Raw genomic sequence first — 25,897 nt, 5'->3', positions numbered from 1 at the left:
CTTTGTCCTTCTCCGTAAGACATCAAATATATGCAAAATTTTATGCAGATCGGTTCAGTAGATTAACTGTGAAAAGATAACAAACATTCGCATGTACTAACTTTCGCATGTATAGTATTAGTATAATTTGAACGATAATATTATTTACAAGTATAACAAAACTAACGGCATCTTATTGCGATGAAATGAAACTCTTTTGCGCATGGTAGAAGCAAGTATCGGGAAATTTCGTTAGATGGCGTCACCATTTATGAAAAAGGAAGGCTTTCTGTGGCTGTTTCCCGAAGGTTGTTTCTTTTGGAGTGTGTGCTATTGCGATGTTACTGGGTATCAAAATTTGTAAATAGATGGCGCGATATGAATTTTGCGCTGACCTTTTTCATATCTTATTTAACTGACTAAAGAGCAATTAGTCTGTTAAATAAAATATGAAAGTATAATTTTAGAGAAAGATTAATAGGCGCATAACTTGATGTTCCTGACGTGGGTACCTACCTACTTAGGAGCCCACATTTCTCAGTACAACGTCTTCTTCTTTACAATAAAATTTCATCGATGACGACATTATGATGATGACATTGATTGAAATAAGGAAGCTTTCAGAATCAAAAATTATAATAAAAGAAACCAAATATCTTTTCACCAATAATCAAGTATTTCGGAACATTCCAGTTGATAAAACATGCCTTGTGGAAAGCGACCTCTTATTAAAACTTGGGATAAACCAAAGAATTTGCGTGCTATAAAGCCTTCTCGATATCAACAGAATGAACCCTCGGTCAGGTTGCATTGGAGAAATGTGGTTCGGGAGTTGGAATTATCTTATAAAGATGACAAGGTCAGAATATTTTACACATTCCCATATCCTATATCGCTTGCTCGGTTGACTGACAGAAAAAGCTCGAGGCTAATTTCGCCATTTATATGTTTTAAAATGCAGTAAAACATTCAATCATTAATGCAAAAAATATCTTTATGTAAAATCACTGCACCGTGTGGGTTTCGAGACTATAATATGACCACTGCATCACTTTTTCGTCCTTATTGTTAAGAGCGATGCTATGAGACACTATATGAAGATTTCCTTAATAAATTTCTTATTTAGTTCTGGGAGTCTCAAAGTGAGACAGTCCGACAGCTCGTGGGCCCGGTGCTGTTCACTAGAATCGCGAAGATATTCGACCTCCCTCCGGAGTCCACGCGCTACGAGCCACCTTCCGAGAGCGGTTCTATCTTGGCCTCGGACCAATTTTATATAGCCAAAACTGCTTCGGTAAGAAAACTTTTTTCTTTTTCAAGTCGATGATATAATAACGAATCAGTGTCGGCAGCCAAAGCGTTTAACTGGCCATATTTAAATGCGTGATGCGCAAAGAAGCACAAGTTTAAATCCTACCTCGGTCATGTACTAATGACTCTTTTCTGAGTTATATACATTAGTTTTAGTGCTAGCCAATGCTCTGACGATGAGGACAAATATCGCGAGTAACCTTGCACATTCAGGCAACTGGATGTATGAATAGGATGACCTAATCGCATAAATTTATATAAGAATTGCATTCTTTTAGATTGTTAATTGAAAAAAAACACACTTTTTAGCAAATAGGACCTACTAGCCGGCCCAACTTCTCTCTGAGTGACTTTGAACCATCAGAAGTTGAAGTTGCCGAAGAGGAAATAATAGAAGAACAATCTGACCTGTGGAGCGAGGTATCACAAGCAGAAAGCATGAAACAAAGATCTTCCCATAAATCTCTTACTGTCAAAGCTTCTCATGCAGCCACTATAACGATGTCAAGGAACTTTTCGAGGATGATATCTTCAAAAAGTTTTTGTCAGAGAGCAATGTCTATTCAAACTGATAAGACGAGGACTGATAAATCTGAGACATCAACCGCCGGCTCCCCGGCGGAGACCCATGATGACATGGATGTTCATCTGGCGAGTATATATGGGTACGAATCGGATTTTTTACTTCTAGTATTATTTCTAGATTATTTTCCTACAAAGAATCATGTAGAAAATTCTTTCTTTTGTCTTAGAAAAGTAGTTATATAAAATATAAAAAATGCCGTGATATTTTTTGATTTTCCATTCCACATATAATATTACAATCTTACGCAAATGTCTGCATAGCTTCAAATTCAAATTAAATCATTCAAATTCAATCACTATACCTATAAAATTTTAAGGGTTCCCTCAATTTTTCCGAGAACCTATCATCAAATTTTGGCTAATTGAATAAGGAATAACGTCAGGCATATATCAATAATAAATCTCACTATGAAAATATGTTAACGGATTGACCACTCAATACATCCTCGTACATAAAATCACGCCTTTTTCCCAGAGGGGTAGGCAGAGACTACTACATCTTTACATATAGTATCTCATTTTTGAAAGTTGGTTGATAAGTACATATATTTCATAATACTGGCAAATACATAATAATCTTTGTTAATGTTCTGATAGCAAAAAACGCAGATATAGTTCCAAAAATCCCCATTTTGAAATGCTTTATTGCAATGAATCGGAAACTGATATGATCAAATGGAAATCTAAATACAAACAAAAGGGTTTCGAAATATCGGCATCAGATGAATTCAGTAAGAAGGCAGAAATTATGACGAAAAAAGTAAGTCATGTTTTAATTTTAATCAATTTTGTGAAATTTTTGACATCCGGTAGTAAGTTGGATAGAGATTTACAAGGGAAAATCTTTTGACAATTAGATATGTAGGTTACATTTATTTTTATTTATATAAAGTACTTTTATGTAAGTTCATACATCACAGTAGTAGTACAAATACTTATGATGTTGTTATACGTATATCCTCTTTAACCAGAGAGCTGACTAGGATCAGATGCCAGGATGGTAGCGTTGTGAAAGGAGAAGAATGTGTACTAAAGATATGGAAGGACTATTTTGAAAGTTTATTTGAAAAAAAGGAAGGAAATAAGAAAGATTTCTGCTATAGCGAAGAAAAAGAGAATGAGATGGAAGGCGAAATTGAAATGTTCGAAATTGTGGAAGCACTTAAGAGTATGAAAGCGGGAAAGGCTGCTGGGTGTGATAGAGTGTCGGTCGAGATGCTTAAAGCAGGAAAAGGCGTAGTAGCTAGTCAGTTGTACTGCCTTTTCAATTTGTGTTGGAGAAGCGGCCGAGTACCAAAAGATTGGTGTAAGGCTGTTATCGTGCCACTTTACAAAGGAAAAGGGTCACAGCTGGACTGCAAAAATTATCGTGGTATAAGCCTGCTTAGCGTCGTCGGCAAATTGTATGCTAAGGTATTGATTAATAGAGTCAGGAATGAAACTGATGACAAAATATGGGATGCTCAAGCGGGATTTCGAAAGGGAATGGGATGTACTGATCAGGTCTTTTCCTTGCGGTGCATAGCCGAAAAGTTTTTGGCCAAGAGTCAAAAAGTCTATTGCACATTCGTAGATCTGGAAAAGGCCTATGACAGAGTTGAGAGGAATGAATTGTGGTCAGCACTTTCTATGCATGGGGTGAGCAGTCTCTTAATACGAGCACTGAAATCCTTATATGAGGATTCGAGTGCTTGTGTCAGGATAAACGGAGCGCACACTGAGTGGTTTAAGATTGAGAAAGGCGTTAGGCAAGGATGTGTTGCGTCACCGTGGCTGTTCAACCTATTTATGGATAGCTGTTTGACAGATTTGAAAGAGTCTAAAAGTGGATTAAGGATGAATGAGTTACTCGTCAAATGTCTGCTCTATGCCGACGATCAGGTTATACTGGCGTCATCAGCGGAGGAGTTACAGGAGATGGTAAACTGTATGCATGAAGCTTTAAAAGAGAAAGGAATGAAAGTGAACGTAAGTAAAACTAAAACACTGGTTTTTGAAATGGAGAAAGAAATGACAGCATGTAATATTTTGATTGGAGGAGAAAAAGTGGAGCAAGTGAAAGAGTTTGTATATCTAGGATCAAAGTTTACATCAGATGGCAAGTATGATAGTGATATTGAAAGGAGAGTGAACGCGGGGAACATGGTGAATGGAGCTTTGCATGCCTTTATGAGCAGTCAGAAACTATCCAAAAAGGCTCGACTGGCTGTGCACAGGGGCGTGTTGGTCCCGACATTAATGTATGGGAGTGAAAGTTGGGTATGGCAAAAGAAGCATGAAAGCAGAATAAATGCAGTGGAAATGAGAGCGTTAAGGAGTATGATGGGTGTGAAATTGAGTGACAGGATAAGGAACAGCGTGATAAGGGAATGTTGTGATGTGAAAGAAGATGTAGTTACAGGAATAGAAAAGGGTATGTTAAGATGGTTCGGTCATGTGGAGAGGATGAATGAAAGCAGGTTGACTAAGCAGATATACAAGGAGAGTGTGGAGGGAAAGGTCGGAGTGGGAAGACCTAGACGAACGTATCTTGATCAAATTAAGGACGTCCTGGTAAAGGGTCAGGTCAAAAGTACCCGAAACCGCCGAGCTTGTATGAAGAGAGTTATGAATGTGGACGAAGCGAAAGAAGTATGCAGAGATCGTGGCAAGTGGAAAGAGGTAGTCTCTGCCTACCCCTCCGGGAAAGAGGCGTGATTTTATGTATGTATGTATGTATGTATACGTATATTGTTTTTTAAATACTTCATTTTCATTCCATTTTACAGATTGCTAAACAATTTTACGATTGGTGGACAGCTCTTGGAAGTGTTGAGTTCAAAAGTGAAATCAAACGTCCAGAGGATATTGAAGATCTTTTCCAGGTATGTGTTTCATAAATTTGTATCGTCATACTTCACACTTACATTTTAAATACGAATGTTGGTACGTGTGTAATTGTGTATGCTCGTTATACTTCCACGTAAAAACTTCTGACTGATTTGAATGATACTTTACATACATACCTACCTAATATAGCTTACACATTAAAATAACACATAGACTACAATCAACACTAGTTTATCAAATATAGTTGTATATATTTTTCAAGACAAAACTAATTAGCTGCGCTTCTTTATTCTTATAGACTTTTTTATTAATAGGTGTGGTTTGATGAGCATGCATCTCGTAGCTTGATGCTGGATCCAAAGATACTGCCGTGTGTGCTGCAAAGTATTGCAAATTACGTCCGTGTTCCTAAGGTAAGTTTGCGTTTGTTTCTCATCTAGAATAAGTAAGATTAGAAATATATATCTTCTGAACTTAACTTTTTCTAGTTTTTTCTAAGCTGTCTTTATTAGTTTTTCTGGGTACTCTTTCCCTTAAAAGATGTTTAGGTAAGGTAGTTTAGAGCATCTGAAGGTGTGTACACTTTAAAAAGTAATCTCTCACTCTTAGGCATCTTGTCCAAGAGTACTGAAACGGCAGATAGCGTCCGATATCCACGCTGAAACAAGCCCGGCGCACACCACGGCGTTCAACTCGTCATTGCCACAGAAATTGAAACATATCCCGCCACGGAACAACACTGAGAGCATGTGGCATTGCGTCAAGATTCCCGACGATTTACTCACAATGGCCGCCGTGTGGGATGATATTCAGCATCTCACGTATGTTAAAGTTTAAAAAATAAAATCAGTTTGAGTTAGCCTCGAAGTAAGTTCGAGACTTGTGTTAAGAAAAACTAACTCAACGATACTATATTTTATAATAAATACTTATATAGATAAACATCCAAGACCCTGGACACTGGACTGAATTGTGACACAGACGACCGCTGCGCCACGGAGGCCGTCAATTTGAATATACTTTTTTAAAATTTATTCCTAGTTATTGACTTAGCTCCCGAAAACATAGCCAATCGAGAGACAATTTGGATTTGATATATGACTTACGTGCATTCCAAAACGCTTACCGCCCAAAGACGGAAGGTCAATCGACAATTTAGTTTTATATATTTGCTGAGTCCCGGTTCTTCTATGTATTTTTTGCTCTCAAATATGCCAAAGTTTCGCGACATCCAGGTAAACATTTAAAGTCTTCATATTAGCAGCAGCTATAATAATTTATTTCAGATCAACCAAATCATTCTACACATGGTTGAAGAAACGGCCACATTTGCCAATGCCAACCTTCCTCCGGTCTATAGACGCGGCAGGGGATAAAAAGCAGCTTTTCGTGGTACCTTCGGACTATGTCGTGAGGGACAAAACTGCTTCCACTTCTGACCAAGAACTGGCATTGCCAATATCCCAGTACACGCTTGAGCTGAAAGACGTACTGAGCAAACTGATGAATGACTAACAATGGTCACTTCTTTTGTTACGATGTATTTTGTTTAATAAAGATTATTTATATTATCAGTGATTTCGTTATTTTTACTCCATGATATGAAAATGAAAAATAGAACTGTACTTTATCTGCCACATCACGATAGATCTAGATAATCATATTCTTTGTTTGTTAATAGACTCCTCCCTCATGTTTGATTAAAACCAAGAATGATAATAATACTATAAATTAGAATTACACAATTATTTAAGAACTTCAAAATTCAATTTTGCTTTTATTGCACATTACTTACGCAATCGCTGTACACTTTATTAAAAAAAATACTTCTAGTGTTTAATGAATAATTTTTATGTAAAAGGAGCAAACTCATAAGCCGCAGGCGATAATTGCTCCTTAATAGTTGATACGTTTTTGATAACCGATAGCAATTCCAATTTTTCATTTGCAATCTAATTGTAAATCGCAGATCTTCCGCGTCACACGTTTGATATCAATTAAAATTAAAATAATGAAATAGACGTGATAGTTTTACTTTTAAGTGATAAGTGAAAAACATTTTGAAAATGGCGGAAGATTTGCATAATAAGCGTCAAGAAATTTTGGATGAAATAATTAATAGGAAAAAACTGGGAGACAAGAAATTTCATTCAGAAACATCGCTTCAACATTATGAGGAAGATGTCGAAAAGAATGATCCGGAAACTCGTGAAGATCCCGGGGTAAGTGCAGTTACATATTAATTTAAAGACCCGAAAATAAAGTAATAGATTATCAGAAATTTGGTACTTTCTAGATGTAATACGTACCACAGTAAAGATAATAAACAAAGTTACAATTGGACACTATTGGGCAATTTATCATAAAATTATATTGTAGTTGCTCCACATGTTTAAAGTTTATTTTTTTCATAATGACAATATGATTGAAAATTCGTATTTTTATTTTTAAATTCAGTAGTAAAACGTTTTTTCAATAATTAAATAAATAACATGCATTCTGGCAACTAGAAGAAAGGTTCTCTTGTAAAACGCGGGAGGCAAACAAGAGTCACTCCGAGGCCAGACTTATTCAAGGATAGTGTTCATAGGAGAAACAGGAATTTTTCACTTGGGCGAACTTATTCCAGTCACTTCTTAAAAAATTCAAAAGGTTTACTGGTAGAGAATACTCTTACTATTAAGTTCACCGGTAGCTTTAACGCTCGATAACGTTTTAAGAGAAACACGCTTAAACGAAGACAAATCTCTTTTTCCCCAGATTCTAAATAGATCTCTGAATAACCTAACGGAGGAGACGTTTCCTGAACGAAGGCGGACCATGTCGCAACCCGGTCCCTTGTCCGGGAACCTCCCGACTGCTACTATGGCGCGTATGGCGAGAAGACGCAACAACCGTAATGTGGCCTATATTGACGTAAGTTTTGCCCTCATAGGCATTTATTGCTATAATATTTTATTTAATTATTGTTTACGAGTATGGTACAGTAGAACCCTTATGATCATATCACAAAAGAAATAATAAAAATATATAAACAGCAAGTCCGTAGTCCAAACATGTGTAGAGAAAATCTGTCAAGTGGTTTCGATAAACAATAAAAAATACGTAGATGTATTTATAAGATATATTGTAATTATTGTTTCTAAAAGATCATTAACTGAGTTGGTAGCTACTGATAAAATTTTATTGATAACATTTACCATGACGTGTCAATTTCCTGCTTTAAGTGATCTTATCGAAATTTGATTTTTAAAGCAGTTACTTAGAAGTTATTTCTTCTTATAAATACCTATCTTTCTTCCTAAAACATAAAGCTAACATTATTTTATATTCCAAGTATCCTAAGATACAAGCCTCTACATTACTACTATCATAGTAATTTAGTAGTATCGTCGTATATGTAGGTTATGCTTATTACATTAAGCTTACAATATACAGGCGGTCAATTCACTTAGCTTAGGGCAAATGTCTTACCGATTCCTGATTACTTTTTTTTTGGTTACCTATCCGAAATGAAAGAAAGATAAGTATGACATTTTATCTTGTTAATAAGGGGGCTGATTTGTCGTTAGAGCCTGCTGTTCTGTTATAAATTTTAATTTCTGATGGCTAAATGAAATAAATCAAGAAAGATCTTCAATGACAAACACACTTCTTCTTCCTCCTAACATAAGTTTCGGTTGCATCCTTACCGCTCTGGAGAGGAGCCCAAGATGCGCCTTTTTGGCCATTATCCCAGACAACTTAAGACTGTAGAAGAATGTAATTATAATAATTTGGTTATCTAAGAAGATGCAGAATATATTTTGTAAATTCATATGTAGGTACCTAATTTATTAAATCTCGGTCCAAAAATTTTAAGTTTACATATTTTCAACATAAATTGTGACAGAATTATCGATGTTATCCTCAAAAATTCACAGAAGAATAACAATCTCGCATAAGTAGATATTAACATCAATCCATCATCAATCAAATCCACGTCACAGATTAACAGTGATTAAAATCATTTATCAGTTAATCCATAAAACGAATCAACATTTTTTGTTTCAACAGTATTCCTTTACTATTGTGTTGACTGAAGCTTACACGCCTAGACAGTTTCATTTAGAAAAATGTAAATATTGCAACAGGCTGTTTTGCGCTGTTTTTTGAAGTAAATTTATTTTAAGCTTCGTCCCGTAGTTTAAACAGCGAATTCGTATATATGGGAGCAATGGGCTGTAATGACTTTTCCGGTGGCATAATATGGACACGTTTTACAGTATTTGAGTACATTATTATTTCGCTATTCTGTCTCTTATACGTACAAACATTTCTGCAACTTATAAATCAAAAGATGTTCATAATGAGGTTATTTGTCAGACATGTTAGTTAATGTTTAACTACCAATACCGGCCTTAGAACAGTATCGATTTGTTACAGAACAAACTTTGACAAATTAAATTAATTGAATTAAGTTATATACTTTATTTTATATGAGTGAGTCATGTTAGAAGCACCTTAATTTGTGCTAACATGCCAATATTCCTTTTTATTTATTTAAACCGACTTCCATCACATAAAGTTAAAACCCATTATTACTTAAAACATATTATTTACGCAGCATCAAATTAGCTTATTCATTTGTCTGTTACGATGAAACAGACACACACCACAAATCTCAAACATCCTTCGATTTTGTTTTGAGAAGAAAAAAATATAAATAGGTAGCTCATCAAATAACATTACTGTATATTTCAAATCATACTTTGTTGTCTTCGAAACAAAAACACTAGCCAACTGGTTTGAGTTGTATCAAATAGCAAACAAACCAGAAAGCTTAAGAAACTTAGAACATGAGTGACAAAATAAACCAAAAGCTAAAACAAAATAATAATAAAAAAGAAATCATGCTTTGTTCAAGTGATAAAAGTACAAACTTTTTATAATATTATCATATCAACGAATGGAATATTTTAGTTGATTTACAACATCTTATAAAATTATTGGAAATACCATTTATCTTTCTTTTCCGCGACTTATTTCCTTATTTTTTATAGGTACATGACTTTTATAATCAGTATGACATAATTTTTAATTAGGACCATAGATTACTTTTTAATGTCTATATTTTAAGTACTACATAAGTGTAGACTAGACTAAAAATAATGCAGACTAAAAATGGGATAAGTTCTATCTTCTTAAAGAAAGATAATTCAATTTTTTATTAACAACCCTCCGCTGAAAGGCTTATTCATCAACCAAAAACCAATCAAAGTAGTACTCTTTACAAAAATAAAAGTTGAGAGGTTTGTTGTAAAGGGCGCGTACAGTTCCATAGTGTCGAGCGGCGCGGGCCGTGTTTGTGAGGCGGGTCACTCTCGCGCAGCGAACTGTAAACCTTTTGAGTCCAGCCGGCCGCGAGCCACCCTATACACCCCCCGCCCTCTCGCACCCCCTCCTGTAAATACCGGCCGCGGACACACCGTGCCGCCCCAACGCCTCTGCTAATGAAAATTCGATCTCTTTATTTTTTATCCCCACAGGGGCAGTTAAATCGACGCAATCGGAATGTTCATTAACACCATTATAATCTATTCATTCATATTTTATCTGCATAAAACGTTCACCGATAAATGGCACCTCGCTATATCGGTCGTGTAATTTTTTGTAAATTATTTGATTAAAATGTGACGACGGTAATCAAACCTGGATACCTAATGCATACTATTGTTAGATTTAGTTCAATCTACATATAGGAAAATAAAATGGATATTTGTAGAAAAGAATTTAATGAGTACATAGTAGGCATATTGTATATATAGATAATTTCATTATGTTACTTGCTATTTCCCGCGACTTAGTATGAAGCAATTATTAGCAGCTAAGCAATTATCAAACATGTTTGTTATGTAAAACATTTACATTATATGGACACAATTAATCAATTAGTCAATTCTGACTAAATTACGTTGGTTAGTCAAGAAAAATTGTAATATCATACTTTTATATTTTTAACGCGATGTTTGGTTCCCGGCACCAATACAAAAAAGAATAGAACCACTGCATCTCTTTCCCATGGATGTCGTAAAAGGCGACTAAGGGATAGGCTTACAAACTCGGGATTCTTTTTTAGGCGATGGGTTAGCAACCTGTCACTATATGAACCTCGATTCTATCATTAAGCCAATTAAAGCCAATTAAGCCATTACCAAATAGCTGAGCGTGGCCTATCAGTCTTTTCAGGACTGTTGGCTCTGTCTACCCCACAAGGGATATAGACGTGACCATATGTATGTATGTATGTATGTTTTAATCAAACGATGTTTACCTACAAGTAGTCAAGCTCATAAACAACAAACAATATATACATTCAATAATAATGCAACAAAAAATAATAGTAATATTGCTGAGTAGCTGTCTTATTTAAAGAAATCTTGAATGTAACCGATTTGAAATATCATCGCTTTTTAAGGTTTATTTTTCGTACCAGTAAGATGATATCCAATAGATGCAAGTATCAAAATGTGGCTTTCTGGATTTCTTCAAGTTTTCTTCTGCAGATCTTGACAAACATACCTACAAACAAAATACAACTTACGCACAATAGTTATTCGTTCTACACTGTCTACGAGTCAGAGTTCACTGGTAGGAAATGCTATCAAAGACACGCACATGAAAATTAATTTTCCTTGACCTCCTTTTACCTCCTACTTAACATACGAGATGTTAGGAAATACATGATGAATGGACTACTTTACGGCGATAGATCCCGAAGATCCGATCTATAAGTACTGGACTCTACCTCTCAGCTCAGCGTGTTCAAGTGGTACCCTCCACCGATATTCTACGCTACCCGAGACGTTCTTTCCAACATATAATTATATCCACTCTATCCGATCCTACCTATCCTCGGTTTTGGGTGTATTGGCAGGCAGGCAGATATCTAAACAAGATTCTAGGCAGACTTGTTATGTATTTATACTAGCGTAGACATTCACATATATTAAAACAAAATAAAAAATGTGTATTATTGTTTACGATCGTAATTTGATAGAACTATATCAGCAACTGATCTTTCAAGGAAAAAGCGTTTGATTATGCGTCATTCTGATTATATGGAAATCCCCGACAATGAAAAGAAAGAAATAATACTTCTGCCATTATGCATTAGTCAAACATTAAAAGACATGGTAAGTAACTACACCCATAATAGCACAATAAAAGATGAGGAATATCAACTGACATGGTAGCTCCCTCGAAAAGCAATTAGCTCAACAACAGGGCGGAAATGTAAAAGAGTAGGCCAGAGTGCCTATATAAAGTGGCGATACCTTTTTGCGATACTAAATTCCCACAGTGAACGCTTCATACGAAACTCGTTGCAGGACACCATAATGGGATTATAGTGAAATACAGGGTGGTGTCTATCGAGAGAAACAAGCGACTAATGAAGTTATTAATCCGATTTCGTTCAGCTTTCGATGCCTGCGCGCCTTTTTTGTTCGCTTGCATGACGGAAATATGAGATTGTCAACTATCCCGCCCTGTCCCTATTGCATATTACTAAAATATTTAACATCGTACGTCAACTAAACTTCGACTATCTTAATAAAGGTAGGTTTCACGGTTTGCGATGAATGCAAAATTCTAGTAAAAATCTAATTTAATTTAATAAGTACTATACTCGTATATTAAAGTACCTTTTACGGTAGGTATCTTAATAAGCATACAACTTAAATACCTACGTATCTTTCGCGGTATAACTTATAGGCCAACGGGAGACTATAGACATCTAGATTGAATTGAATAATATTACACGTAATACAAAACAGCATATCTATTGATTAGTATAATTGATTGGGATATGATAATATTAATATTAAAAGCCATCTAGATGGCGCTATCAAAAATTACAAACATGTAAAGGTACATTAAATCGCGCTTCTTTAAAAGTAAATAAGGTCACCGAAAGTTGGCATACACGTACCTTGGCTCTTGCATTTTCTTGAGTTTGTAAAGATCATGAGATGAGAAAAGGTTAAGACAGGACTTTTTGACTATTAATGATTTATAAGAGTTCGTGTTAAGCATGAGTGTTGAAGAGTGTTACAATATCGGATTTAATGCTGTTTAATTTTGTCCCAAAAAGTCCCGAAAATGGGCGAAGTAACACCTACAGCTATTACTCGACCAATAGAAAGTATAATTATATGACTATAACTAAAGCTGTTTAAACTTGACATCGGCACAAAACAAGCTTAAAAAGAAAAAAAAGAGTATAAGATACTGGCGCATAAAAATATAGAATAAAAAAATAATATATCTAACAAAGAATTAGAAATATCTAGAGCAAAAATGTAAGGGTAAGTTTTTCAGACTTAAATTTGTTTCCAGGAAAACAGCGAGAAACAAGTACCCAAGCTGGTAATTTCAAGTAGAGGTGAAGATTCTGGATCAACAACACCCATAGGTACGAGTATGATAGAGTATTTATTTTATTCATTCATGTTTAGCTGTTAGTAAAATTATTGAGATTCAAATAGTGACAGGTTGCTAGCCCATCGCCTAAAAAAATAATTCCATGTTTATAAGCCTATCCCTTTCGTAACCTTTTACGACATCCACGGGAAAGAGATGGAGTGGTCCTATTCTTTTAGGCAGATATTGGTGCTGGGAATCACACGGCAATATTTATTTTATACCTGGTAATCATTATTGTCACCCCGCGTGAATCAAAAAGTTGATAAAAATTTTTGATACATTGATTATAGCTAAATGACGTACCTTTCTTCTTCTTCCTCGTGAATATGGTGCAATTACTATATTTCTCGTCATAACTTAAAAAAATATATTTTAAGGTAAATGAACTACATCATAACTTTAAAGTCATTTGCAAAAGTATACACTATTATCATACACATATCTCTTTATCTCTCATGGGGTGGACAGAGCTAAAAGTCGTAAGACTAAAAATCCTCGCATGATGGCCTAGTGATAAAACAGAGATATTTAAAATTGCTAGATAACTGCCTAAAATAAGGAGGAGTACCAAGTTTACAAGCCTTTTCTCTTGATCAAATTTTCGGAGTTCGAGATAAAACAATGACCACCCGTCGGTACCAGACCAGCGTTCCAGGTTTCACTGGTTGACTTATTATCATTATACCTATTGCTTATTTCTTTAGTCGCCTTTTACGACATCTACGGCCAAAAGATGGAGCGGTGCTATTTTTCTAGATCTTATTTTACTGGTCTTGCTTCCTTGAAAATTTCCTTCTTCTTCTTCGCTTCGAGATAAGTTGACAAAATAAAATTAATTTTAATATTTTACACAGGTGACAAAAACTCCACCCCATTGCAGAATGGTGGCTACAGAAATGGAGACATAAAATCTCTAAGTAAGTTAATAAAAATTTATACACGATTATTTATATAATAACACGTGTGCCTTACTTGTTACCCGAGACTACTTAAGCTGATCGTCGTAATACATCAGGTGTTCTACGAGTAGATGTCAAAATGAATTTTTCCCTTCAAGTTTTCCAAACTTAAAAGCAATGCAACAAAATAATCCGTTTAATATGTAGTTCCAGAGATAAGCATGTACTTGTAGTGCAATCGGAGATACAGACAAATTTGTACTGATTTTATAATATACAATATTTTTAAATGTGTGATAATGATTAATGAATGCTTTGTGACAGAATATCTTTTTCATACTTACAATTTACATACAGTTTCACTTCAACTTATTTTAACGATTGCATTTAAATTTCATACACACCGCGCATCTTTTCCATGGGTGTAGGTGTAGGCAGACTGAAAAATGTGTACATACATACATATTGTCACGTCTACATCCCTTGCGGGGTAGACAGAGCCTTCATATAGTGACAGGTTGCTAGCCCATAAAAAGAATCCCAAATTTGTAAGCCTATCTCTTAGTCGCCTTTTACGACATCCATGGGAAAGAGATGGAGTGGTTCTATTCTTTTTTGTATTGGTGCCGGGAACCAACGGCACTTTTTAAAATTTGTTTGTACCTATATTTTTTTATTATTAATGTAGGTACACATACAGACAATTTACAAATTACGTACATAGTTAACAAGTAAAATGTCCAAGAAATATAACATAAATACATAGTAGGTTACTCATGTATGAATAGATATTATACACACATATTTGTTAATTTATGATATTTGTTGAATGAGTAAATTTTTTGGTTAAACTACGCCATTTTGCCGTTTTTAGTCACATTCCAAAAGTATGCATTTTAAAACAAGTATGACATCTTCTCTCCATCATACATACCTCCATCATCATACATAATATAACCACGTCTTCGTCACATACGGGGTAGACAAAGCCAACAGTCTCTGAAAGACTGAAATGCCACATTTAGTTGTATGCTGTACGTTGGAATTAAGATTCCAATAGTGGTAGGTTGCTAGCCCATAGCATAATAAAATAATCCCATTAGCGTTGATTGACTTTTACAATCTGTACGAGAAGAGAAGGGTAGCACACTATGTTTTCTCTTTGCGAAAAAATATAGTCCGAATATATTCCGTTTGTAACCTTTTACTACACCCATGGGCAATAGATGGAGGTTCGATAGTGACAATACAACAACAAATGATATTTTTTTGTTTGTGCATGTTTTTTACTGCTTTACACAATAAGGAATCCTAAATGATCCTGAATGAATAAGGATAAAACTTGACGCTTGATAGTTCTTTATTCATAATAGTTTCGTTTTGATCATTTCTCCATTATCCATTACCTAGCTTGCGTCTTAGAAAAGGTGCCCATCGGTCCAAATATGTTCATTTTGACAATTTGAGATTACGAATTCCGATTCCTGCGATCATAGGAACACATTGAATTCAGTTGTATCAATATAATTCAAGATTTATTAAGACATAGCTACAGTGGGATTCGACCCTTAACCCTTCATCCACCGACATCGATTCTATACTTTGGTAGATATTGTTTTATGATGAGAATATTTATGTAATAAAACTCAACACTAGATGTTAGTAGATTTATCAAATGAATCAGCGACGAGTATGTGACGTAATTTTTTAATCAATATCGATAAACCTATTAGCGTTACAATCTAAGTATCTATCATATAACAGTAATACTCCAAAAACATGAAATAAGTCATCGTTGTAAAAAAAGATAATTTAATATCTGTATTTATTTTGTTTATCCAGGCAGTTACCGTTTGTATACGCCCGCGAACGACATACGCGGTGGGGCTACTCCTAGGAAACGTTCCGTTGCCACCATGGACGCGCAATCGCTCCGATCTATAGAAACTCATGCGCCACCCCCCACTAATCCTAAGGAGAATACGAAGCTCACCGTGTAAGTAATCTTTTTCATTTATAGTTTGGTTATGACACAAATGAACTTGAATTGCCATTGAAGGGCATTTTTGACTCATTAAATCGGATTGAGGGCGTTTTGTGTGAGTGACGAGATAAAGGAAAGAAGTTAAAATTGGTTTCGTCTCAGTCTTATATAATGTGCAGCGTGAGAAGAGTAGGTACACAGTCAAAATAAAGCGGATTGCATCGGTGTCCTCTTATGCATAAACAAGTTCAAAATACCATCAAATCTTGCGTTTTACAATCACATAATTTGTGCATTTAGTATCAAAATTACTAAAAATAAATAAATAGAAAACTTAAAATTTATGGGAGATAATAAATTATTTTTTTACCTGATATTAATTTTATAGGTATTATCATGCCTAAAATTTTAAATGTTAGATTAGATAGCCTGAAAATAGAAGTTTATTAAGAAGGTTTTTTCTTATAATTGTATAATATGTATTAATCTTAAAACTACCTGATATTTATACCATTAGTTTATAATAGTTTTTAATTGGACGTTTGCTTCTCTCCCAGTATATATCAACAATACCTACCAACTGTGTTAAGTAAGTATATATATATATATATATATATATATATACTTAATATATATATATATATATACTTAACATAGATAGAGTAATGAGCTCATTATATAATTATTCGTTTTCGAAACTGTAACTGGTTTAAATGAGGTTTCAATTTATTTTTGGCTCAAGGGGGCCAAGACTTAAACTTGTGAAAAGCAGCGCCACCAAATGTGCGAATTTGATGTCTGCCGACTGTTACAAATACAAAACTTTTTCAGGACTTATGGTTGACACCAATTTCATTCTATCTCTTGTGGACCCTCACATATGTAGAGAAATGTCTTGAAACTCTTTGTTTATCTGCTTTATATTTTTTTAAACGATTGACAGTTTAAACTGTTTTTCATTACCAATTTATTTTTTATTTTCAGTAAATACTTGTCCCTGGTCACAAGCTGCATGTATGCAATATTATTAGTGACCGCAGGAATAATGATTTATTTAGCAGATAGATTTATAGAGCAAGACCCAGCTGTGGTAACGTATAGCTTATTTATACAATTTTTTTATTTGCAACAATATCACGTGTTTATAAAAATTAAATATTTTGGTTTCAGTACTATTCTCTCATACTCTGTTCAGCGGGATTCATCTACCATATTTATTTAATCATAGATATCGGACGATATAAAAAGAAAGCGCTGAAAAACCAAAGAATAAAAGCATTAAATGAAGAAAAGATATCCGATTTCTACAGGAATGAAGACGTAAGTTTAATACAAATAATCACTACTTCACTACTATACCAATAATATAATAGTATACATACATACATTCTTTTAATCACTATCCCTTGCTGGGTAGATAGAGGCAAGAGTCTTGAAAAGACTGACAGGCCACGTTCAGTTCAGGAGTTAATACTGTTTCAATCAAAACTCGTATCGATATGAGTTTTGACTGTGACGTGATGTAGGTTTTGTTGTGGGTCGTTATCATTAAGAATGTAGCCGAGAAATTAAATTTATTGAACCGAATAAATAAATCCACTAATTATAAAAATATTTTTAATTCGTGTTACATACTTTTTATTATTTACTTTTTTATTCAATAATAAAAAATATGTGATTGAATATTGAATATTCATTGTGGCATTCCTTTTACAGGAAGACTATGACATACGGTCATCTGGAGAAAGGGGTGAGCCCTTCCGAGCTTTGTCATTGCCTCAACTAATTCCTTTGAGCCACGACTACTGTTTCAGCCAGGGCAGGCATTCTGGAAGTTTCTATCTCAAACTTGGCGCAGCAGGTTAGCATCGTGATATTTGAAAAATAAATACCTGCCCCTGTAGCATGGCATGCATCACGCCGTTTTTATCGTGTGATAAACTATCGCTTTTTCGCTTTTTATTAAGACGTGAAATGGGACAGCGATAGTTTATCGCGCTACTACTAATATTAATATATAAATAAATATATAAGAAGAAAAGAAAGAGAAAAGAAAGAAAGAGGCGTGAGTTTATGTATGTAAATAAATATATATGTTTATATTTATGATATATGATACATTGAGTTACTAAGTGACTGACGCACAAGGTGCAGATACAACTGTACGTAGAAAGTTGAATTTGACAAGCATTTCAATTTCTTGGGTAGTGTAGGGGAGCACTAAGAGGAGAATTTCCCAAAACTATCCCTGGAACTGGTATGAATGCAATTTCTGTTATCTATAGTTTTATATGTTTAGATGTCTAGTTTATTTTTGATTATTTTATTTAAAACATTCTGAGTGAAATCAGCGATCTGATTGATATTTTATATTTGTAATATACTTTGTTTTTAATCACGTAAATATAACCACTCGTATTTTTTTTCAGGTTTCGCCATTGGCCATCTTATTCATTCGATGCTGCTTTTGACTATTCAAATTAGCCTGCTACTCGACGACCACATTCATAATGATGACTGCGTGAACCTTTATCAAGTAGCGCTCGACATTTTAAGCCCGATATACTGCTTTTTGCAATTATTTTTCATATTCAAATACTCGAACGTGATAATATTGCGGGCTCAGGTAATATTTGATGTATTTTCTCTATGTTATTACTCGCTAGGTTTTAATATTATCAAATAAAACATATATTTTATCTTTACTTTTGTATCTTTAAGGCAATTTATATATTTGCACTTTGCTTCGACAACAAAACAGCAATGTTCATTTTTCATTATACAATGTATGTTCAATGACAAATAAGCACTACCTAGCCTATCTTGAAATTTACTGCCAGAATAAAAAGGAACTATTTAAGTTCAAGATAAATACACAGTACCTACCCTGTAATTAGCGTTAGTAAAAATATTACGAGTATACCTCGTGGATTTAAAAGTAGGATTTGATTTAAAGTTATCAGTTGTTAAAGTTGTCAGTATGTTTCTTATATTTGAAAATGTTCCCAATACTGACAAACAGTAATTTAGAACTACTATCGCTATATCCCTGCATAAAAGACCGCCTGTTTCAATATCTGCCTTTCTTAAGAGTCGCCTCTAAAAATATAGTGATGTTAAAATGCATGTGACTACGCATCTAAAGTTAAAGAATATTAAACGCCCTCAATAAAAAAATATTTTGTTTCTGGACTGATAACAGTTTAAAGAAATGGAATCCGAATAAATATATCAACATCTCCATGTAGATATAGTCACAACGAACAACTTAAAATGTTTTATTGTTGCAGGGCCTAGCGCACTTCGCCTTCATGCATATGATTGGAAGCAGTCTGTGCTTTTGGATATCGGCCATCGTGAGAGAAACTGTTTTAGGATTAGTAAATTACGCCAATTCTAGAAATGAATCTCATTACGAAACAACGAATGCAGACGGTACAGGTAACATGTGCTATAATTATATTTTAATGCAATATTTATTTTTACTTCTAATGTATGGTAATAACTTCAAAATAAATAATGAAAATTTGATAAGTTTCATAAACTGTACTGTACCACAATTGGCGGAATACTTACTAAGATCAAACAGAAAACTATACAGCTTATACAAATCAAGAATAATACGTCAATATCATTACATTTTTTATGACAGTTTCAGTTGAGCCAGCATCACGCTTCATAGATATAGATAGCCTGTCAAATGAGAACTGCACTAACTCTCCAGCTCTAACGACGATTTACCAGAACTTTTCTCCTTACTTGTACCCATTTAGCGTCGAATTCAACATTTTTATTGGTTAGTACATTTTATGATAAAATGTTATTATATCCCTGTGCAAAACTTTTGCCCTTCTACATAACTTATATCAAGCTTTAAGAAATTAATATAAATTATAATTTTCAGTGGCCGTCTATTACATAATTTGGAGCAATATTGGAAACTGTCAAAATGAAGAAGGCATCAATTCTGAAATCAACTCTAGTTTGGATGATACTTATACGGTTTGCAAGTAAGTCATATACGTATTGTAACATAAATTGTAGAAAAAATAGAAATATCTTTCTTAATTTAACCAAATTGAGATTTTGTGTCCTTATTTTGATATTTAACAATATTTGAGATATGTAGGTAAGTAGATTTCGAACTACTCGTACCTAATGTCTAAGTAGCCGCAGAGTTATACTTAAAAGGCGGTGCTCAACCCTAAGATTTTCTATTGGAATAGTTACGCACTAAATTCTCCTATTAAGCTTTAAATAATGGGTACATGAAATGTTAGACTTCACTTTTTATTGTGCTGTGCTGATACTATCGTCCATTTATTATTACATAATTTATTGAATAATTTGTCAAATATAAAATAATGTACTTAAATGTTTCAGGATTCCGTCAGCTAATGAGGAAAATGATTTCACAAGCAACATCGTAATCTACGCAGACTGCCACGCCTCCAACCGAGGCCTGTTCGTCGGCCTCATCCTCATGGTGGGCATCGCCGGGAATCTCATACTTGGCTTCGTCTTCAGTAGTGTTGGAGAGTGAGTGTTGAACCTTTTATTTTTACTCAAGAACATACATACGTATGTATAATAACTTCTATATCCCTTGCGGAGTAGACAGAGCCAACAGTCTCGAAAAGACCAATAAGGCCACGTTCAGCTGTTTGGCTTAATGATAGAATTGAGATTCAAATAGCGAGGTTGCTAACCCATCGACTAAAAGAAGAATCCCAAGTTTATTAACCTATCCCTAAGTCTGCTTTTACGATATCCATGGGAAAAAAATGAAGTAGTTATATTCATTTTTCCATTGATGCCGGGAACCACACAGTTCAACGGTATTCAAGAAAGTTAAGATATTCGATTTTCCTAACCCAAACGGTTAAATATTAAAAAAAGGATTTCACCCGAAACATAAGATATCTATGCGGACTGCCATGCTTTAACAGAGGACTGTTCATCGGCTTCGTCTTTAGTGGTGTCGAAAAGTGAATTTTGAACCTTTGTGTTTCAGAGAATACCTTGAGATTGGATACTTGCTGAATGACGTTACCAAGCTGTGTCTCCACCTTGTGATGCTCCTATCAGTAGTATTCGCGTACAATCAACTAAGGAAACTGGATATAAATGAACATCCTACATCTTTGCTTGATGATGTTCTGCTGTTTATATGTCTACCAGCTTTCTTCATGGAGACCATGTTGTCAATGGTGGCGACCATAAACATCTTGAACGTTGTAAAGTCGATTGATTTTATAGTCATGGTAAGTTGTGAAAGCAAATTTTTCATATTGCTTTTGTGACAATGAAATAGTAAGCTAATCACTCCCTCCTTATCAAAGCATATTCCCGATCCGACCGTTAGACAAAAAAGTGAAAAATTTTGATTTGACAAAGTTGTTACATAACGGCCTCTTAATATATTAAAAACCGATACCGATAATATATTAAAAATACTAATACGGACGAGATCAGCTTCATAAAAAACTAAAAAATAGCAATAAATGGCTTCTTATTGCTATTTTTTCGTTTGTGTGGTAAATTTAGTCGATAATCTTCCAGATAAATAAATAAATAAACTCCTAATATTTATCATTCAGGTCGTCCAGGTCCTCGTTCAGACGCCACTCATCATGGATGGCCTTCGGCGATGCAGCAATACGAAGAAACTCCGGCGGACGAAGCCTGGGAGGGAACTTCTCATGTTCCTTATTATTGCTAACGTGGGCATGTGGATCTTCTACACCTTCTCCTTCAAATCCCCTGAGAGCCTCGACGAAAGATACACTTTCTATGGAAAGGTTTTGTGGTCTATCCTGGGCCATGTCACGCTGCCTCTTATCATGTTCTATAGATTCCATTCCAGTGTATGTTTCGCAGATATTTGGAATTCTGCATACAAACCAGGCAGTGAACATTAATTTCACGTCTTATTTTTGTTCCTTTGTCCACGGCTTTGTACTTGCGTGATTGTTTTTGATCTATATTTCTCATTTGTTGTTTATAAAACATAGCGAAATGTAACTTTCATCTATATTCTTTAGGCCTTTTTATTTGAAAAATAAAAATATTCATCCATCCGTCTTTAGGAAGGGTAAACAAATAGGTAGGTGTATCATGGTCAAGTTTTTTATTATTTCATATCATCTTAAATTTGTGAGGTGGTATATATACATGAATGCTCGTTTAAGAGCCGTTTTGGTTAACTAAATTAAATAAACTTTGATTGTACGAAGGTAAGAGCTGACCACAAAATATTGTGTGTGTATTGGAGTTATTGTGATTTGATAGTATTATGTCCTCCTATTTTCTTAAAGTTATTATTATGTACGTAGAAAGGATTTTTAACGTTGAATTGTATTGACTGCATTATGTGATATTTTATTAACTTGGGTATTTTTTTTAAAGATTGTTTCGGCTTTTACGTAGATGGATTCGCGATGATAAGATATGAATTAATAGAAATGTTTTAAGAGTGATAAGGTTAGATAATCTTAACTTGTATCTAAGGTAGATAAGCTAATAGTTGTATATTTAGTAGTAACCAAAATAATTCCGTATTTTTGTACAAATATAATACTTATACCATTCAATTGGGTTTTATACTAAACTAGCGATCCACCCCGGCTTCATACGGTCAGCTTTTATACATAAAAACCTTTCTCTTGAATGTCTTCCTATTTGAAGATATTGAAGAGGTAGTCAAGTAAGTCTTATCAATTACATAATAGGCAGAATTAAATTTTTTCTTACAAATTGAGGATGAAAGAAAAACCAAAATCAAAATTTTTTATTTGATCGCCTGTCTTACGTACGTATCTATCTTTTTAGCAAGCGTATCATATTTATTCAGATCATCATTCAATTAATTCTAGATTCAGAACTCGTGTGAAGCCATGCATGCACAAATGTATATGTCGCATACATTAGGGCTGCCACAAAGCACGTATCAATAGAACATCTTAGCTGGCGACTCGGAGAGCGGGTTAATTAATGTTGCTGGCCTTAATACAATTACAGAATATTAGGTTAAGTACTCGGACGGTCCAGGAGCACCGGCGCACTTAACTCGGGCGACGCCCGAGATACAAACTAGTTACTTCGTCGCATTGACCTGCGGTGTTTGTAGAGTATATAGGGAACAAATTTGTTGTCAAATACGAGGTTGTTTAAATATATGTCAATAAATTTTACTTGATGTTTTCTGACACAGTGACAGTAGTCAAAATGTCAGTCCGACACAAAAGGTCTTGGATTCAATTCAAAAGCGCGAGTGCGGGTTCGGTTTTATTCTTACGTTTACCCAGTTACCTACACCCTTCAATGCTATTATTCCGGGATTCCCTTCTTTAATAACTTGAGCTGGAACTTTAACTAAACCTCAAGCGGTCCACTATTTTTTTACCGTTTTGGCACCGGAAAAATAGTTTAGTAAATTCTTAGATTGAAGCTAAATTGTAACCAACATTTTTGTTTTCAAAACAACAATTTTTACATACAATCACGTCTTTATCCTAGATTACGGGGTAGACAGAGCCAACAGCTTCTCGAAGACTGAAAAGCCCCATTCAGTTGTATGGCTTGTTCAGGTTGCTAATAATCGCCTAAATGAAGAATCTCAGTTTATTTGCCTAACCTTTAGGCTCCTTTGGGATGGGAAAGAGATGGAGTGTTGAGGATAGATTCGTCTAATATATACAGTGTTTATTTAGCTTCTAAAAATCTTTCAGTTTTCAATTCTCATTTCTGGATCTATTCAGAGCTCAATTTTCATGTACGTATAGACGTAGCGAAACATACAACTTGGCCAATTACATTCATATTTATATTCAGCCAGTGGGCCGAAAAGCTAGTAGTTAAATGCTACAAAAATCCGTACCGACAGACCAACTCGTTTTAAAATAATAACGGACTTTATTTTCAGCGTGTTACGATTGAAATTTCTGTGCGACGAATATACTGTTATATTTCTGTGTCCAAATGGGTCTCGGGAAAATATTATCCGCGAGGCAGTAGGACATCGCGAGTGCGGATATGCGCTCTGCTGACCAATGCCACTGTTGTCTAATTGTTTCCGATCTCCTCTGAATAACCACAGCAATGTATTGACGAAATTCGAACGCGTATCGTAAAAGGTTTTTAATGCATCATCCCTCTCCAGGCCACACATTATTTTAAACGTTTCATTTTAATGTAACAAAATTCACTTAGTCGAGTTAATTGAATTTGGCCTGGGTAACGTTAATACTTTTGTCCTTGGCGGTCGTCGGTTGGGCCCCGCGAATATTTGTTGCAAAATATTTTTAAACAACGACTCAGGTGGCCGCGCTCCATTATCATGTCACTATAAAATTAATACCCTTTTGTTTTTCACGACGCTTTAACTGTGTGCATTAATTGCATCATAAAAGCCTTTCCCGAGCGTACTAATTGGTTTACACTACGGACTCTGTAATAAACAGTATTTAATACAATTTTCATTGTACTTAATTTTTTTCCATATTTATACATTATATATTCCACGTATCTACGTAAAAATCACATTTAAAAACATCTTTAATTAAACCCTTTTTTTGTAGGACATATGACATATGCATTTTACCCTTCTCGTTAATCTTACTATAACAACTCATAATTAATAAAACAATATTAAGCCTTTTAAGAGTTACGCTCCCATCGTTGCTTTTGTTTCTCTAGTCCACAAAACCACTGTATATTATTATTATCTCTATTTATTAGATGACAATAGCGTATTATGGTGCGGTACTAGGCGTCACGCTTGATGGGCGGAGCGGAGCGGCGCGCGCGCAGCCGGAAGGGCGCGCCGCGACATCGCACCGGAAGCGCCCCTGTCGCCCGTGACCTGCGCATACGTGTTTTGTTACTTACATGCAACACACGCAACAGAATTACTTAGTATTGTTATTTAATATTTTTTTGTAAATTGAAATTATTTCGTTGTTAAAACTAGTGTAAATAGTGAATTTTTAGTTCTTTCTATACTAAATGTAAAAACATTTTAACCCTTTTATGAATACGTATACCCTGAATCGTAGTTAGTAACACACAATTTACACTTACAATTCGGCCTAAGCTGCTGAATAAACAGAACTAATGAAACATTCAATCGTTAACGCCCGTCCGCCTCCTGAAATGAAGCACCTCTCTATCAGTGGGATTAATAGTGGAATTCAGCAAGGAAAGCTCTCGGCCCGCAACACTTTGTTTATAGACATGAAGAGGCAATAGCCGTGGAGAGGACTCCGCAATCTGCATGGCTGGTAAGTGTGTACTTCCCTTTATTAACAGATTCTGTTATATTTTCACATTTAAAAACGAAATCTGTGTCTGTAAATGACAAAGATAATTTGAATCGAAGATTTATGTATAACTTTCCTTGGGGCACCGTAACTATGTTTGAAGTATAAAAAACTGGGATTAATAGTTTGTGCAGAAATTTATTGAAGTTGAAAGACCAAGTAAATAACACTAATAAACTTACTTTTATGGGAAAGAAAATTGAGTTTCCTAAGACCCTTCATAATACAAGGTGTTCACATTAGTTTACAACTTGTGATGTTTCTTAATAAATCCAATAAATTTTCTCGAATTCGACTAGGAGGAAGTTGAAATATATAAAAAATGTGACGAATAAGTTCTTATTTTATCGTCCGTAAATTATCGTTACACAAACAATAGGTATAGGCCTATTTTTGTTCATCGGAATCTGATTTTCACTCGAACAGATAGTAATCTGAAATTATTGTGATCATTGTGCTATGCATAATTACCCATACACACGCTGGAAATAATGTTTAAAGGCGCACAGAGGTTCAAGACGCAC

At 34.7% G+C, this 25,897-nt stretch overlaps 2 protein-coding genes across 2 annotated transcripts; both read left to right on the top strand.

The window, feature by feature from the left end:
• The first annotated feature begins 682 nt into the window (after positions 1-682).
• Positions 683-6,233, top strand: LOC106131057 (uncharacterized). The gene is made up of 8 exons (XM_060944610.1): positions 683-838; positions 1,106-1,273; positions 1,600-1,955; positions 2,473-2,635; positions 4,644-4,739; positions 5,019-5,117; positions 5,314-5,525; positions 5,991-6,233. The coding sequence occupies exons 1-8, from the start codon at positions 683-685 to the stop codon at positions 6,217-6,219; spliced, it is 1,479 nt and encodes a 492-aa protein (XP_060800593.1). The 3' UTR covers positions 6,220-6,233.
• A 408-nt stretch (positions 6,234-6,641) lies between these two features.
• Positions 6,642-22,646, top strand: LOC106131325 (proton channel OtopLc). The gene is made up of 15 exons (XM_013330396.2): positions 6,642-6,926; positions 7,465-7,620; positions 13,084-13,159; positions 14,025-14,087; positions 15,912-16,065; positions 17,038-17,143; positions 17,224-17,373; positions 17,770-17,914; positions 18,483-18,679; positions 19,344-19,494; positions 19,706-19,849; positions 19,958-20,063; positions 20,437-20,592; positions 21,068-21,317; positions 21,654-22,646. Exons 1-15 carry the CDS (start codon positions 6,771-6,773, stop codon positions 21,972-21,974), a joined length of 2,331 nt encoding a protein of 776 aa, XP_013185850.2. The 5' UTR covers positions 6,642-6,770; the 3' UTR covers positions 21,975-22,646.
• Positions 22,647-25,897: the final 3,251 nt, after the last annotated feature.

This window comes from Amyelois transitella, chromosome 6 (genome assembly GCF_032362555.1).
Source record: "Amyelois transitella isolate CPQ chromosome 6, ilAmyTran1.1, whole genome shotgun sequence".
Taxonomy (NCBI): Eukaryota; Metazoa; Arthropoda; class Insecta; order Lepidoptera; family Pyralidae; genus Amyelois; species Amyelois transitella.
The sequence above is the reverse complement of the archived record's forward strand: the minus strand, read 5'-3'. Positions and strand labels throughout refer to the sequence as shown.